Source organism: Hydra vulgaris, chromosome 13, assembly GCF_038396675.1.
Source record: "Hydra vulgaris chromosome 13, alternate assembly HydraT2T_AEP".
Taxonomy (NCBI): domain Eukaryota; kingdom Metazoa; phylum Cnidaria; class Hydrozoa; order Anthoathecata; family Hydridae; genus Hydra; species Hydra vulgaris.
The window spans coordinates 43,067,501-43,084,903 of NC_088932.1; the positions used below are offsets into that span (position 1 = coordinate 43,067,501).

The following is a 17,403-nucleotide window of genomic DNA, read 5'->3' on the forward strand; positions in this document are numbered from 1 at the left end:
ACGATTATTCGATCTTGCTTACTTTACGAGTTCAAACTTGGAAGGAGTGCAACACAAGCGGCCAAAAACATCTGCACAGCAATTGGAGAAGGTACAGATAGTGAACGCACAGCACAGAAGTGGTTTCAGCGATTCTCTTCGGGAGATGAGTCCATCGAAGACCTGCCGCGTTTTGGACGCCCTTGTTGGTTGATGAGGATGAACTGAAGGACGCTGTCGAGTCTGACTCCAGCCAAACTTGCCAAGAACTTGCAGTGAGGTTTGCTGTGAGTGTTGAAACCATCCGCCTGCATCTGCATGCGATTGGGAAAGCGTGGAAGCTGAGTCGGTGGGTTCCGCACAAATTGTCAATCGACAACAAGAAGCAACGGCTTACGATCTGCACATCACTCTTATCACGCCACAATGTTGAGCCTTTTCTTGATCGTTTATTGACATGCTACGAAAAATGGATTGTGTACAACAATACCAAGCGTTGCTACCATTGGTTGTCCCCCGATGACCCCATCCCAAAGACACCCAAGCCCAATCTCCACGAGCGGAAGGTTTTGCTCTGCATTTGGTGGACTACAGCTGGTGTGGTGCATTACAAGCTGCTCCCAACAGGCCAAACCATTACTGGACTGGTCTACTCAGCACAGCTGCAACAAGTTCACGACCTGTTGCTTGTAAAGCAGCCTGCACTGGTGCACAGGAGAGGAGTTCTGCTTCTCCACGACAACGCGAGACCGCACACCGCTCACGTGACTCAGGACAAGCTCCAAAACCTTGGTTGGGAGAGTTTGCCTCATCCACCATACTCGCCAGACCTCTCCCCTACTGATTTCCATTTTTTCCTTTCCCTGGGAAATCATTTAAAAGGACAGCAGTTCCGAGACCAGGACGCGGTTGAAATGGAGTTGAAAGCTTTTATAGACTCAAAGGACCGAGAATTTTTTAGAAGTGGAATAAATAAGCTTGTTATACGTTGGGAAAAGGTTTTAGATGCTAATGGTGACTATTTTGATGAATAAATGTACTTACTTTTGTCGTTTTGTGTGTTTTTATTATATACGGAAAAACCGCACGAACTTTTTTGGTTACCTGATATATAAGAAAAACTAAGCTTCTCTTTTATTTTAATTTTAACTTAAGCTTTCTTTATTATTTTTAACTTTAAGCTCTATTCCATATTTTTATATATAATAAAGTTCAGATAAAATAATCATTTGTTATAAATTTTTTATATTATATGTCATACTATTTCTTTTAGTCAATTTATTATGTCTTCATTTACATAGATGTTACTGGAGGTGCTGATGGGAGTGTTCGCATGTGGGAATTTGTTCATCCTGATCAAATTCATTTGTTTCGTGGACCAGGACAAAATGAAAGAGTCAATAAAGTTCAGTTTTATGGACTTGGTAATAAGGTACTAGCTGTCTAAAACTTTACTAAGTTTTGTGTATGTTTTCTTTGTCAAAATCAAAATTTTAGAAATTTATATTTCCTCAGACAATGACAGTTATCATTGCTTGATTTTAAAGAATATCAAAATCTAATATGTATATTTACAAATCATTTTTTCTGAAGTATCAGGCTTTATATGTAAAATTTTATTATAATCTTACAAGAAATGGTATACAGATTGAATAATTCAATTCCTTACTACATCTGATGATGTTAGTTGTTGTTAATGAAAAATATGCTGTTTAAAAAGGAGCTCTTTTTATTTAAATTGATTCTAAGTTAGTGCTGAAATACAGACTGTTTGAGGGTACATATCTTAATGTACAGTGGCGACAAAATAAATAGCACAGATTGATGTTTAATATGTTATATATTTTCCAGAGATCTGAGTTTTTGAGACCTAAACTTTTTTAGCCAAATATAATATTAGTTTTAGAAGATAACATTACTGACTAAAAAAATAAATAAAAAAAATAAACTTATTTAAAAAACAGTTAAATCATATAAACGATTTAGAGGTACAGAATAAGGGGGTAATTTAAATAGCACACCCTGTTAAAGAATCATTATTTTATCCCTTTGCTATAAAAATCGTAGAAGTTCTTTGTATAAATAGTTAAGAAAACATTTTTTGAAGTAAATTAATATTTAGTGGGGTATCCTTTTGATTCAATAACTACTTGACAACAACAACCCAATGATGAGATCAATATTTGGCATTGTTCAGGCGTAATGGTGTCCCAAGCAGACAAGTAAAAGAAAAAAGTTTTTTTCAGACACGATTTCAGAACTTTCTACTAAATGCTTAGTGCATGGCAAGTACTGAATAATTTACTGGTTAGTGGTTTATCATAAAAGTTTATGAAGAGTCATGGAATTTCATTTTCAAGTTTGAGTGGCCACCCTGTTGTTGCAGTTGATCAATTTATGTTTCTTGTCAACCTCCTTCCACAAATTTATTATCGGATTTAGGTATGGGGACTGTGTGGGCGACTCCAAAACATCAATCTTGTTAGCGTTAAACCACATTATAACACTTTTGGCGGTGTGCTTGGGGTCGTTATCTTGTTGGAATTTCCAAACCAAAGGAAGATTTTCCTTGGCATAAGACAACATGGTATTTCTTTGTAAATGTGTTGATACATTATCCTTTGAATTCTATGCAAGGGGCCCACGCCACACCATGAAAAACTGCCCTAAACAATCTCCTTGCCGTCACTATGTTTTACAGTCTTTAGAGTATACCGAGGGCTGAGTTCTTGGTTTTGGGGATGACGAGCATATTGCTTTCCATCGAATCCAAAGCAATTAAACTTAGACTTGTCAGTCCAAAGCACATTTTTCCAAAAACATAACTCCTTGAGTATGTACTATTTTGCAAACTTCAAATGACTGACAAGATAGCATTTTGAGACCAATGGTTATTTTTGGGCAACTCTTTTGTCTTTTGATGTCTAATAAGTAGTTCCATTCAAAAAAACATAGTTGATGCTATTAAAAATAACAGCAATTGCTTAAAAACATGAAACTTGATATCAAAAACAGCTGGTCATTAAAGTGTGCTATTTATATTGTTGCCTCTGTATGTGGATATATGTGCATGTTTGTGTGTGTAATTATATTAACAGTTAAAAAAGAATAGTGCACTCATAACTATGATAGATAACTATGTTTAAATGCAATATATGTGAGCTGGCAACACATTAGACAATCATGTGTTGAGTGGGTGATTGTTGTTATCACTAAATAGAAAAATATCATATACAATATTTTAATGTATATGTACACACACACACACACACACACACACACACACACACACACACACACACACACACACACGCACACACACAAATTCACTCTCAACAAAGTTGCTGACAACCATTATTTAAGCTGAATAATAAAAAATAAAAACAGTTACATGGATGAGGAAAAAAAAAGCAAAATAAAATATTTTTGTAGTACTGAGGTATGCTGAAAAAAAACAAGATTAATGTTTAAGCATACTAGAACAGTGACTGTGAAAGTGAGTTAACTATGACACTACTATGAAAGTGAAAGTGACTTATTGAGAAGTTTATAAAATTTACAAAAGTTAATAGGTTTATAAAAGGTAGAGATCCAAAGTAATTAGAATGATGCTGAATTTCTACAAATATTTCATTTAATATTTCTTATAAGTCTTTTTTTTTTATTATTAATTGTAATTATGTTCGCTACTTGAACATGGTTACAATTAGAAAAGTTAATGCAAAGTAGACAATTTTCGTGTTGAATAAGAGAGTTTTCATGTTGAATAAGTTGAATAAGAGAGTGTCGGTTTGTCAAACAAGTCAATTTTTGTTTATGCCTAATCTTTTTACTAATACTGTTATTGTTATTGTTTTTATTATTACTAATATTAATGCGACAAGTTTTGATGTTATGTGTTTGCTAATATTTCAAGTTTGCTGTTGTTGATGATAGCGGATATCTTTCAATGTGGATGATTACAAACACTCAAAATTCAACACCTTTTCTTGTAAGTCAATATGTCAATATCAATAATTTTTATGTTATTATTATGTCAATTATTTGTTATATAGTTTTTATTAAATTCTTTAGACTCTACGTTGTCACACAAAATGTTGTTATGATTTTGCATATTTGGGCTCAAGCAGTTTAATAGCTACTGTAGGCTTTACTAATGATAAAAAGTATTTTTTTTTTTTTTTTTTGTTATATTATATTTATTGTTTTATTAAACATTACATAATCATCATGTTCATATTTTAAATATGATTTATTTGGAGCATTAACAGAATAACAAATAATTTTACCTTTTTTTTCAATTACGAATACATTTTCAATATAAAATACAAATACCTCTTTTAAAAAGTCTCTTAACAATATGTTTGCAAACCTTGAAAAGAAAAAATCAAAAAGTTTTAAATTTTTTCTGTCAACACTGTCCAGGTTTTAAAATATGCAAGGTAACATCAGGGTGTTAGCTAGCCCAATGGTGCCGCGTATAACGCGTTATTCCCAATGGGCTTATAATTCCCAAAAGTCAATGACCTTTTTTTTTTTTAGAGTGTTTTTTTGAGTTTTTTAGGACCTTTTCTAGAAAATTCCCAACATTTTCTAGAACAACAACAATAAAAATTCCCAATACGGCAAAAATGCGGTAAAAATTTATTTCTGGCTAACGCCCTGAACATATTAACAAGAATCTCTGTTAAGTTTATTATTTTATTTCAAAATTGCCTAAGCTAGGTCACTTGAGCTTTTAACATTCATATCTCAGGCATAAATAAATTTTCTTTAAATTTTTTATGAATTATACAGACAATTTTATCGTTAATTTAAAAAGTAAAAAAAAAAATTATAATAGTAAAAGCTAGTGTTAGATATTTTATTTCAAATGAGTGCAACTAGTTTAAGTGAACTTTCAAAATCTCGTAAGTTTGTTCACTATATACATTCCTATCAACACATCACAATACTACAAATTTAACATCCCAATATCCCAAATCTAAGATCCAAATAACACATTGCAATAACATATTGCAATATTACAAGTTTAACATAAAAACTTATAAAACCTTATAAAATAACATTAGAAAATAGTTTTTAATATTTTTTTATAAAAAAATAATGAAACAAAATCATTTAGTTAACAATTTAAAAAAAATTAACATCTTTGATAAAAAAAAAAGTTAAAAATAAAAAATTATTTTTAGCAAATTTATTTCAATAACTCTTAAATATACTTGTGTTAACTTTATCATTATTTTCAGAGTTCGCTTATTTGAAGTTTGTATGATTTTGATATTTTTATTGTTAAATTTTATTATTAAATGTATGATTTTGATATTTTTATTTGCAAGTGAATTTCAGCATGGTGCAATTAAAAAAAAATTTTCATGTTTTTTTTTCCATATATTTACAACTACATAGTTTTTACAAGTTTTAACAATATATACTTTTATTACAAATACATTCAAAATACAAAAGTATTAAGATATATTTTATGTACAAAGTAATATAATAAATAAATAGTATTACAATTTTGAGAAAACAAGATAGCTCTAAAAAAAATATTTCTTTAGTAATGTAGTCAAGGAGAGCTTGCAGAAAACTGTGTAAAGTCTTGTCAAGAACCTTTTTTTTTAATAATTTTGTGAGATACTTATAATTATTATATTTTTGGCTTATTATATTTTTCAATATAATTAGTCGTGTTATGAAGCATGAACCATAATATAAATATAACATAAATATATATACATATGTACTTGCTTATATGTTAAAGTTATGGATTTTTGTTTTAAAATTTTTTTTGATATTTTAATTACTCACAAGATATTAAAAAATTTCCACATAACTGCTTGTATCTAAAATGAGCTTTTTAAGATTAGCTTTTTAGAAATTTATGTTTTTCAGAAGAGACATTTTTTGGTATTAATTTGTTATACAGGTAAAGATCATGATATGCTTTAGAGAATTGGGATAATTTTCTTTTTTTCATGGGTACTATATAGTTTCCAGTTGCTCTAGTGCTAAATTTATTTATATTAATTTTAAATGTTATTTATAAATTGATTTTATGTTTTAACATAAACAAAATATTTTAATATATATTGATTTGGTAATTTCAAGCATTCATTTGTTTTAGTAATGGGTTTGCATGAGAAAGCTTGTCTGTATAAAATATAATTCTTGAAGCAAGTTTCTGCCGTCTCTAGAGAAAACTTAATTTAGTTTTATGGGTACTTACCCAAATTATGTTGGTGTATCATAGATAGCTTTGTATGAAGGGAAAATAAAGGTTTAAATTTTTGAATGATAGAGAAGGTCTTGCTTTATAGAGTAGATCAATATCTTTTAAGATTTTTGTATTAATAGTATTTGTGTGAGAGTTCTATGATAAATTCTTATCAAAAATCACATCAAGAAATTTAGATGATTGTGTTCAATTATTGTGTTGTCTATACTAAGAGTTGGTAAAATTAATGGGAAAGCTCTTCTTTTTTGTTTGGAGTTAAATAAGATGTATTTAGTTTTATTTGAGTTTAATGACAATTTGTTAGCTCTGAACAATTTGTTAATTTTGATAAATTCTAAGTTTGCAGTTATAAAAAGATCACTGATTGAACTAGAAGAATTGGTATTATTTGCAAAAATTATCCAATCTAACTTTGACAAGACTTTAGGGAGGTCATTGACATAAATTAAAAATAAAAGAGGAGCTAGAATTGATCCTTAAGAGACCCCACATTTAATTTTTAGCTGTTTCGAGTTGTTATAGTGATCTATAGTAACACATTGTTATCTATTGTGTATATTTAGTAGTTAGCAAACCATTTTATACTTTGATTTTTAATGCCATTTTTGTCCAGTAGTATTGTGTGGTCTATTGTTTCAAATGTCTTTGTCAGATCAATAAGACTCCTTAAACAAATTTTTCATCATTGAAGGAAGTGAAGTGAAGCTAATGTTGATGATGAGATCTAGGATAGCATATTCGGTTAAATGTTGCATTTGAAATCCGTATTGATTTTGATTACTAAATTAAGTTTTCTTGATATTTATTCAGTCATATAAATTATTTTACATGTACTTCATAGCATACGGCTTTTGCTGCACCATACCAAACCCTCAGTCGATATAGCAGCACTCTTTTTCAGTAGCAGGCTATAAGATAGTAGATGTATGTATATAAGCCTCCAGCAGCTGGCTATTTCAGTGTGATGTCACTGTACTTATCTAAACACGCATTTATAGTCATATACATACATACATACATAAATACATACATACATACATACATACATACATGCATGCATGCATGCATACATACAAATGATTCTTATGCCAACAAATACGTCACTTTTAATTACTTTTGACTTTCGTCCAACATTTCCTTGTTGTCAGAAAGTTAAAACCATTAATTTTATTACAAATTAATCGTTTTACCGCTTCAATAATTTCAAAGCAGAATTTCTAAAAAAAGGTCTAAATTTTTGTAAAACCTTTTTTCATTTAAGTTGACATGAGATAGAAACAGTTGAAAATGAATTAAAAATTGCATAGTTCATAATTTGAACCTTTTTCTAAAATGTTCAAAAAAATGAGAGGGCTCTAAACAAAATATATGGCTGTATCTTTTGGGTTCTAAAATTTTAATTATTTCCTATAAATAACCAGATTTTTCTAATTAGGTTTGATAAGGGCGTTTTTTGAATTTTGTTCCAATTATTAAATCAGGTGTTGTGTGCTTAGAATTATGCTAAAATCTGTGTACCTAATACTCATTGGTTGAAAATATTTAATTGCATAAATAAGAATTAAGCTCTGTGTGTCTTCTATTCATTGGTTAAAAATGTTCAAATGCACAAATTGATTTTAAAATTTTTAATAAAGAGCTTGGAAGTATATTGCAGCATCTAATTGTAGTCCTTGATTTTTCAGTGCAGATTTTTTCATCACATTCCACTTTTAAGTTATATTAGTTAATTTCGATTACTTCAAAATATTTTATATAATAATTGTCATTAATGTTATTCAAATTTTTGGGAAAGTAAAAAAATCTTTCAAGTGTAAAAATGTAACTGTTAACATGGTTCATATAAATGAGCTATGTTAACATTGTTCTTATGAATGAACTATGTTAACATTTAACAGAGTTCATTCATAGTTCATAGAATGGTCTATGTTAACACTTAACATAGTTTTTTCATACATAATTCAACATAGTTCATAAAATGAACTTAAATGTTTAAATAAACTATGCTTTTTGTTTCTTACAATCGCATTTATTTATGTATTTATGAATATTCTGTAATATTCTAAAATTTGTTATGGACCTAAACTAGAAATTATATTTTGTATGAACTTTAGTTTAAAACTTTGTAGTTTTTAGTTAATAACTAAAAAAACAAACTAAAGGTTTTTTTTCTAGAAATATTTGCATATGGGACACACTGCTACCTGAAAAGAATGCTTTAATTCATCGTAAGTGAGTTTGTATAATAAGTAATACTTTCACTTTCAATTTTTATACATTTAAAGTTATTTTTTATTTATTTAAATTTATTTACTTTTAAATCTTTTTATTTCTATTAAACTAACATATTATTTTTTATATAATTTATATAATAATTAATATATAGTTAATTATTAATAATTATATATAATTAATTATATAGGGGCGATTACACAGGGTGAAGGATTGACACCCTTCTAAAGAATGCTTATTTTTTAAGGAATATAGTCGGCCATTTAACACATTTCAGACGGCAGATTTAAGTTTTGAGGATTTTTTTAGAAATCAGTCGGGATTCAACCCCTCCCTCCTTTATTATATATATATATATATATATATATATATATATATATATATATATATATATATATATATATATCCATATATATATAAATTATGTTAGTGTATTCTACAAACAGAGTGCTCAATGTTTTTAACGAACAGAGCAATAATAAATTATTAAAAACACTTATCTAATTTGTTCGTTCTTTCTAGATGAAAGAAAAAATTAAATAAGTGTTTTTACAAATTTATATATATATATATATGCACTGAAAATATAGAAAAAATTATAAAAAACCACAACAAAAAAATTATCTTCCCTAGAATTGAAAATAATGATCCAAAATGCAACTGTCGAAACAAAGCAGAATGCCCCCTGAATGGTAAGTGCAAATCAACAAATATTATATATAAATGCATCATCGCAGCGAAAAACCAACGCAGCAAAGTTTATATAGGATTAACGGAAGGTGAGTGGAAAACCAGATACAACAACCACAAATCATCATTCAACAATATTAAATACAAAAATTCGACCGCCCTATCAAACTATGTCTGTGATTTAAAAAACAATTTTAATGAAACCCCTATGCTAACATGGTCTATTCTCAAATCAGTACCCCCCTACTCAAATATTTCCAAAAGATGCCCACTATGTCTGTATGAGAAATTTACTATTATATCATATCCAAAACCTGAAGAACTGTTAAATAAGAGAACCGAAATTATATCAAAGTGCCCCCACGAAAATAAATTCTTATTAAAAAATTACAAAGCTCGCTACAAACCTGACTAACAACTATAAATAAAAATAACTATACTAATCTGCTCCATATATCTCTAGGCTAACTAATAAATTACTCACATACACAGCTTTTGTAATATATTTCATAATATTATGTATATTTTTATATCAATTTTAATTCTTATTTTCTTATTTTTATTTTATTATTTTTTAATACACAAATAATACACATTAACACATAAAAAATATTTTAAACAACATTAAACATATAACTATTTCACAATTATTACCAACTATAAACAAATTAATAATATTATTAACCTAACTACTAATCAATTTCCGTCCTGTAACGATCTAAAATACAAATATAAACCGTAACGTCCACTAAACAAATCGTAGCAAAATTAAACTTTTACTACTTGCCTGATGATTGTGATAACACATGAAACTCAGAGTTGCAATATTAAATTATATTATAAACATTAGCATTTAGCTAATTCCTGGTACTGCGGGTAACAGTAACATATATTATATATCTATATATATATCTATATATATATCTATATATATATTATATATCTATATATATATCTATATATATATATATATATATATATATATATATATATATATATATATATATATATATATATATATATATATATATATATATATAGATATATATATATAGATATATATATATAGATATATAGATAGTATATATAGATATATATATATAGGTATATATATATATCTATATATACCTATATATATCTATATATATCTATATATATCTATAAATCTATATATCTATATATATCTATAAATCTATATATCTATATAATATATATATATATATATATATATATATATATATATATATATCTATATATATATATATATATATATATATATATATATATATATATATATATATATATATATATATATAGTTTTACTCTTATATAAATAGCCAAAAGTCTTGTAAAAGTGAAATTCTATCTCTTTTTGATCACAATGGAGTGCAGTTAGTAGATAAAATGTCTATTGCAAGCTGCTTAAATAATCAATTTTTTAAAGCATTTTCATCACCTGACACTTACTCCCAAGCGCCAAATTTTCCTCGAAGAACTGAAATTGTTTGTTCTCCAGTTTCAAGCTCCATATTCAGTTGTTGCAATATTGAAAAACTTTTATTCGCGCTTGACTCTTCGAAAGGCACTGGCAACGATGGAATCCATCCTAGAGTGCTAAAAAGTTGCTCCAAAGAAATCAGTGTGCCTCTCTCTCTCTTATTTATCAAGTCGTTTGATTCTGGACAAGTACCGTCTGGGTGGAAACTTGCTAATATAACGCCAATATTCAAAAAGGGTCAGCGTACTGATCCTGGAAATTACAGGCCTATTTCCCTCACCTCTGCAGTTGGAAAATTAATGGAGAAAATAATGCGTGATGTCATGACTGAACACCTAGTTAAGCATAACCTGTTATCTCGGCATCAACACAGTTTTGTCAAATCTAAATCGTGCATCACCAATCTTCTTGAAGTACTGGATATCATTACCGAAGCCTTAAGTGACAACTGTGCTGCATTGCTCATCTTGTTAGATTTTACCAAAGCTTTCGATCGTGTGTCACATTCTCTGCTTTATCACAAACTGGCTGGCTATGGTTTTGGCAAAAATATTCTTGCCTGGCTCAAGGACTTTCTTGAAAATAGGAAGCAGCGTGTCGTTCTGGGAAATTTCGCATCTGAATGGATGGATGTCCAGAGTGGTGTTCCTCAAGGATCGGTCATAGGACCTCTTCTATTTTTGCTTTTTATTAATGACATGCCAGAATTAGTCAAAAACAGTTGCAAACTATTTGCTGATGATAGCCAGTTGGTTGTCAAAATAAAAACAGTTACAGACTTGGGGTTTGTTCAAAAAGACATTGATATTTTATGTGATTGGTCAAGACTTTGGTGCATGGAATTTAGCATAAATAAATGCAAGGTTCTAAAGTTTCATGGTGGTTCCACAGACATTGATATCCCCTTTACAATGGTGAATAATAATGGCAGTCACATTCCTCTTGAAGATGTATCCGTTGAGAGAACATTGGGCGTTTTAATAAACAATAAACTCAAATGGTCAGAACAAATTAGTCATGCCATTCTTAAAGCTAACTCTGTACTTGGCCTACTCAGAAGAACTTTTAAAAAATGGAATCCTAGTATGTTTGTGAAGCTCTATACAGCATATGTAAGACCGATATTGGAATACTGTGCACCAATTTGGTGCCCTTTTCTTCTAAAAGACATTAAAAAATTAGAATTAGTCCAACGTAGAGCTACTAAACTTGTTCCACAATTGCGCAACTTGAAATACGAGAAACGATTAGCAAATCTGGGTCTCAGCACATTAGCTGAACGTAGAACAAGAGGAGATGTAATCCAATTTTTTAAAATTTATAAAAAACTTAATGTTGTTAACTGGCAACAGAAGACAAACCAAGCAAGTGCTCTATTATGTGATGGACCTGCAGGTCATCTTCGTGGTGCCAAGCATAAAATTGAACGAGAATTAACGAAAAACACTCAAAGACATAATTTCTTTATAAACCGAGTGGTGTCATCATGGAACACTTTGCCTGCTTCGGTAGTTGCTTCAAATTCAGTTAACGAGTTCAAAAACAATTACGACAAATGGAACCGTTCTCTCTCACGTCGGTCTACTATAGTCGGGTCACGTTAGTTACTCGACTCAGAGAAGTCTAACTTCTATTGTAGAATTTTTACTATAATTTACTATAATAATAATATATATATATATATATATATATATATATATATATATATATATATATATATATATATATATATATATATATATATATATATATATATATATATATAGATATAGATATAGATATAGATATAAAGATATATATAGATATATATATAGACATATATATATATATATATATATATATATATATATATATATATATATATATATATGTATATATATAGACATAGATATAGATATAAAGATAGATATATATATATATAGGTATATATATATCTATATATATCTATATATATCTATATATATCTTTATATCTATATATATATATATATATATATATATATATATATATATATATATATATATATATATAGATATATATATATATATATATATATATATATATATATATATAGATATATAGATTTATAGATATATATAGATATATATAGGTATATATAGATATATATAGATATATATGGATATATATATAGATATATATGGATATATATAGATATATATAGATATATATACAACCCTTAGATGTTGTCCGAAAGTTTTTTCGATATTTTGTTGACAAAAAGTAAAAATTAAAATGCAAGACCGGAATTTTTTTTTTTTAATAATGATAGACTGCCTGCCCTAACCAAACCCTCAGTCGATGTAGCAGCACTCCCTTGTGGGTCAGGCTATTTGTCAGTCGATGTAGCAGCACTCCCTTGCGAGTCAGGCTATTTGTCAGTCGATGTAGCAGCACTCCCTTGCGAGTCAGGCTATTTGTCAGTCGATGTAGCAGCACTCCCTTGCGAGTCAGGCTATAAGATAGTCGATGTAGCAACACTCCGCGCATGATTTTCGGTAAAAAAAATAAAAATAAAAACATTTTATTAAAAAAAATAAAATAAAAACATTGTTTATATTGTTAAAAACATTCACAATGTTTTAAAAACATTTAGAATGTTTTTAAAAACATTCTGGTCAATTAAATTAGTGTTTTTGTGGTTTTTTTAAAAAACGATTAATTTGTAATTAAATTAATGGTTTTTACTTTCGTCCAACACGGAAATGTTGGACGAAAGTTAAAAGTAATTAAAAGTGACGTATATGTTGGCGTAAGAATCACTTTTTTCCTTCCGCTCTTCCCAAAGCCAACAAACTATAGATCTATATGGATATATATAGATATATATAGGTATATATAGATATATATGGATATATATAGATATATATGGATATATATAGATATATATAGATATATATGGATATATATAGATATATAGATAAATATATATAGATATATAGATATATAGATATATAGATATATAGATATATAGATATATAGATATATATATATATATATATATATATATATATATATATATATATATATATATATATATATATATATATATATATATATATATATATATATATATATATATATATTAGTAGTAGAAAATCACTTAACAAAAATGATTTTCTACTACTAATATAATTGCTCTGTTCTGTTAAGAACATTGAGCACTCTATTGTTAAGAACATTGAGCACTCACTTTTTAAAGTTGTTTAAATATATATATATATATATATATATATATATATATATATATATATATATATATATATATATATATATATATATATATATATATATATATATATATATATATATATATATATATATATATATAATAAAGGAGGGCGGGGGTCGAATCCCGACTGATTTTTTTAAAAAACTCCTTAAAACTTAATAGTTAACATATAATAATATGTTTTTGATGTTAGGTTTTTGCATTTGTTTATAAATTAATTTTACATTTACGGTTTGGAGTTTAAAACTTTAGTCGCTCCTAGGGGAGTGACTAAAGTTAAGAAGTTACTCTTTTTCTTTTATTTCTTTTTTTTTTATTCCTATTTATTGTTGCTGCCCTTTCTTAACTCCGAAACAGAAACTAGGCTGCTGCGTTGAATAACAAGTTGTTACCTACTACTTTATTTTTGAAATTTGCTTCATTTTTACCCTCTTTTTTTTTAAATAACATTATCCGTTTTTCCATTACCTAATATTTTAGCCTTAACGAACAGTTGTATTGTTATAATTTTAACAAGCTAGATGTTCTTAGTTTTAGCAAAATTGGGCCATGATCAGAAACCTTTCTTCTCTCTTCTCCATGTAGAACTCCCCTAAATATCTGGAATATACGCTGTCAGTTCTCATTCTATCTTTTCTTTATCACTTGTAAAACTATTTATAGAATAAAAAATTAATAGATATTTATAGAGTTTTATAAATTAAAATATTTTTAAGTTTAAATAATTTGTATTAACATGTAAATTGTTTCAAGGATTCGCCCACAACATACACGGCGCTCAATCGCTTGCGTATGTATCAAGTCAGCAAACTATTATTTCTGGAGGAAAACGAGGCGATGTATCAATTTTTGACATTAAACAGCGCCAACTGTTGCATACGTTTCAAGCTCATGATTGTCTTATCAAAACCATTGCCATAGATCCAGTGGAACAGTTTTTTGTTACTGGTACTATTGATGGCGATTTAAAGGTATGATTTTTTTCAAATTTTATGCTGTTGCCGATAAAATAAACGCATGAAGTAGCTGAAGAAAATCTACTCTTATTTATGGTAATAACATTCTTACGTATTGTTTTATCTCCCCAAACCCAATCGTACTTGTTTAATTAACTCAATCCAAACGTACCTCGAACACAGTTTCTAAGCAAAAAATTTTTAAATCACAATTCAAAAACCTGAAATGTTTATGATTCAGAAATTTTTTTGTGCCTGTCGGATATAATGGTGAAATATTCATAGAACACATTGTTTCCATGTATCAGGTTAAATTCCCAAGTAGTTTGGGATACTAAACTCGTCCTTCCCTCTTCTTCTTCTCCATATTGTTTGTAGTTCAGTTATTTTATTTTATTTCTTTTAACTAACTTCAATTTATTTTACGTTTTTATAGTTTTTTTTTTTTTTAGTTTTGCTTATATTTTATTTATTTAGGTTTAGGACTTAAGTTCTTTGCCCAGCCCAGTAAAAAATAAAATAATCCGAACGATAATTAAATTCATAAGGCCACTCTATTTAGGTTTGGGATCTAGCAACTTTAAAAATGGTTGAGAGTTTTTCAAGAGAACATTCCCGTGGCACTGTTTCTCTACGTCATGTAAGTCCTGGTGTACAATGTATAAAAATATTGGAAGGAAACCAGATGTTTTCGTGTGGTGGCGATGGTTCGGTAAAATGGAGAGTTTTAAAGTTAAATGATATATTGACGGGTGTTAAGTAATGTCACAGTTAATACAATAACCTTGTAAGTAAAGATAAATATGTAAAATAATCGAATTGCTGTTGCAAAGCTTATAATTTTGTGGCTCCAATGTTTAGAATAACAAAAATTTGCATAATGTAGATAATGTTTTCTTATAAAAAGAATATAAAGTATTTTTTTACCGTATTTATTTTCCAGCATTTATTATTTTTTTTTTCGTCGTGTATGTATCTAGTTTGTCTTAAAATGCCTTAAAGTTACCTTGAAATATTATTTTTTTGTTATTTTTCGTTGTTTTTTTTTTGTTGCTAAAATTACATAACAAACTTATGTTTTGAGGACGCATAACAAACTTATGTTTTGAGCATAAAGTTTCTTTTTAAAATTTAAATAGTAAAGATTATGATGAGGGTAGGGAAAGGAGTTAGACATTTAAAAAACAGATTTTTCGTCGAAAGTGACACGGCGAAATAAACTATCCTTGTCCTCTACCTATCCCCACATCATCCCCATCAATAACGTAAATTTAATGTTTTGTAATATTTTATGTTACTTAATTGGTTATATTTCGTGTTTTTTAGTTGTTACTAAATCTGTTTAGTTGTTACTAACATCTGTTACCGCATTAATGGTCTTAACGCGATATTACCGTATTTATTAAACATTCTCGCGGTAATACTGCTATTCCCGTTTTCATGTCACTCACTAGTTTGTCGTAGTAAAAATTAATCTTAAAGAAGCAATACTTTTTCATATAAACCTCAATGGTAAAAAAAAACAGTAAGTATAACACAACATAACAGTTGCTACAAATTATAAAGCTATATATAAGTAGATAAACTTTTATAATTTTGAAATTTGGGCATAGAAAAACCTGGTATCTTAAGAAAATATTTTAAAACAAAAATGTTGTTAAAATAATTAATTTCGTTTAAAAACCTTTTTTAGCTAAATCTAAAAAAAAGCGTCGAAATATGTTATGGTGCTTTCATGCGTTTTCCAGCCATTTAAGATGTTAGTTTTCTAGCTTAAATTTGACAAGAGTTGAACAAAAGCATGTAAAAATATTGTTTAGACTTTAATCAAAAATGTGTAGTGCATCTGAAATTCCTTTTACTAAGATAAAAGCAAAATTAAATTTAATTAAAATTTAGATATTTCTTTAGATCTGAGGTTTAACGGTTCCATAGTTATTACCCAGTATCTTTAGTAGTAGCTTTATCAACCAATTACCTTTTTTCTTTAAAAAAAATTTTACTTAAGGTGGCTTCTAGATTAACAAATAAAATCTGCCGTTTAACTCTATGAAAAGAATGAGGTAATAGTCTTATAAATTCCAGCCATGCCTTCTTTCAGTCTCTTTCTGTTTATATTGTATATAATTTAAAACGATAAGCTTAGGCTTTTATTAATTCAATATTATTGTATGAACCTCTTTGTTACAATTTATTATTAAACGTTTCCCAATGATTTTAATATTTATTAAACAGTTTAATGTTTAAAAAAAAAAAAGAAACAATCTTCTATTTGAATTCTATTAATTTTTCTTTTTTAATAGTATATTATTAAAATAAAAGTAAAAAGTTATAAAAACTAATTATGCGTATAATTTTTGATAGACAAATACCTTAATATGAATGAATTGCAACAGGGATTTTTCATAAACCAATAATAAATTTAAACTAAAATTTTGGCCTGTGATCCTTTACTTATACAATTACAACATACACTAAAAGTTTTAGATTTTGGCCATTATGTTTGACCGTGTATATTAAATATAAATATTTTAGTCTTTTTTATAAACTTTGGTACACA

At 27.8% G+C, this 17,403-nt stretch overlaps 1 protein-coding gene across 2 annotated transcripts in view; it reads left to right on the forward strand.

Annotated features, from left to right (window-relative positions):
- The window catches only part of LOC100210445 (dmX-like protein 1), a 132,109-nt gene extending 116,237 nt beyond the window's left edge, over positions 1-15,872 (forward strand). For both annotated transcript variants that reach the window (XM_065816573.1, XM_065816574.1), the window contains exons 31-36: positions 1,281-1,411; positions 3,896-3,970; positions 4,054-4,145; positions 8,393-8,445; positions 14,641-14,858; positions 15,406-15,872. In XM_065816573.1, coding sequence (XP_065672645.1) covers positions 1,281-1,411; positions 3,896-3,970; positions 4,054-4,145; positions 8,393-8,445; positions 14,641-14,858; positions 15,406-15,606 — 770 coding nt within the window. In that variant the 3' untranslated portion in view covers positions 15,607-15,872. The remainder of the gene's footprint in view (positions 1-1,280; positions 1,412-3,895; positions 3,971-4,053; positions 4,146-8,392; positions 8,446-14,640; positions 14,859-15,405) is intronic.
- The last annotated feature ends 1,531 nt before the right edge of the window (positions 15,873-17,403 follow it).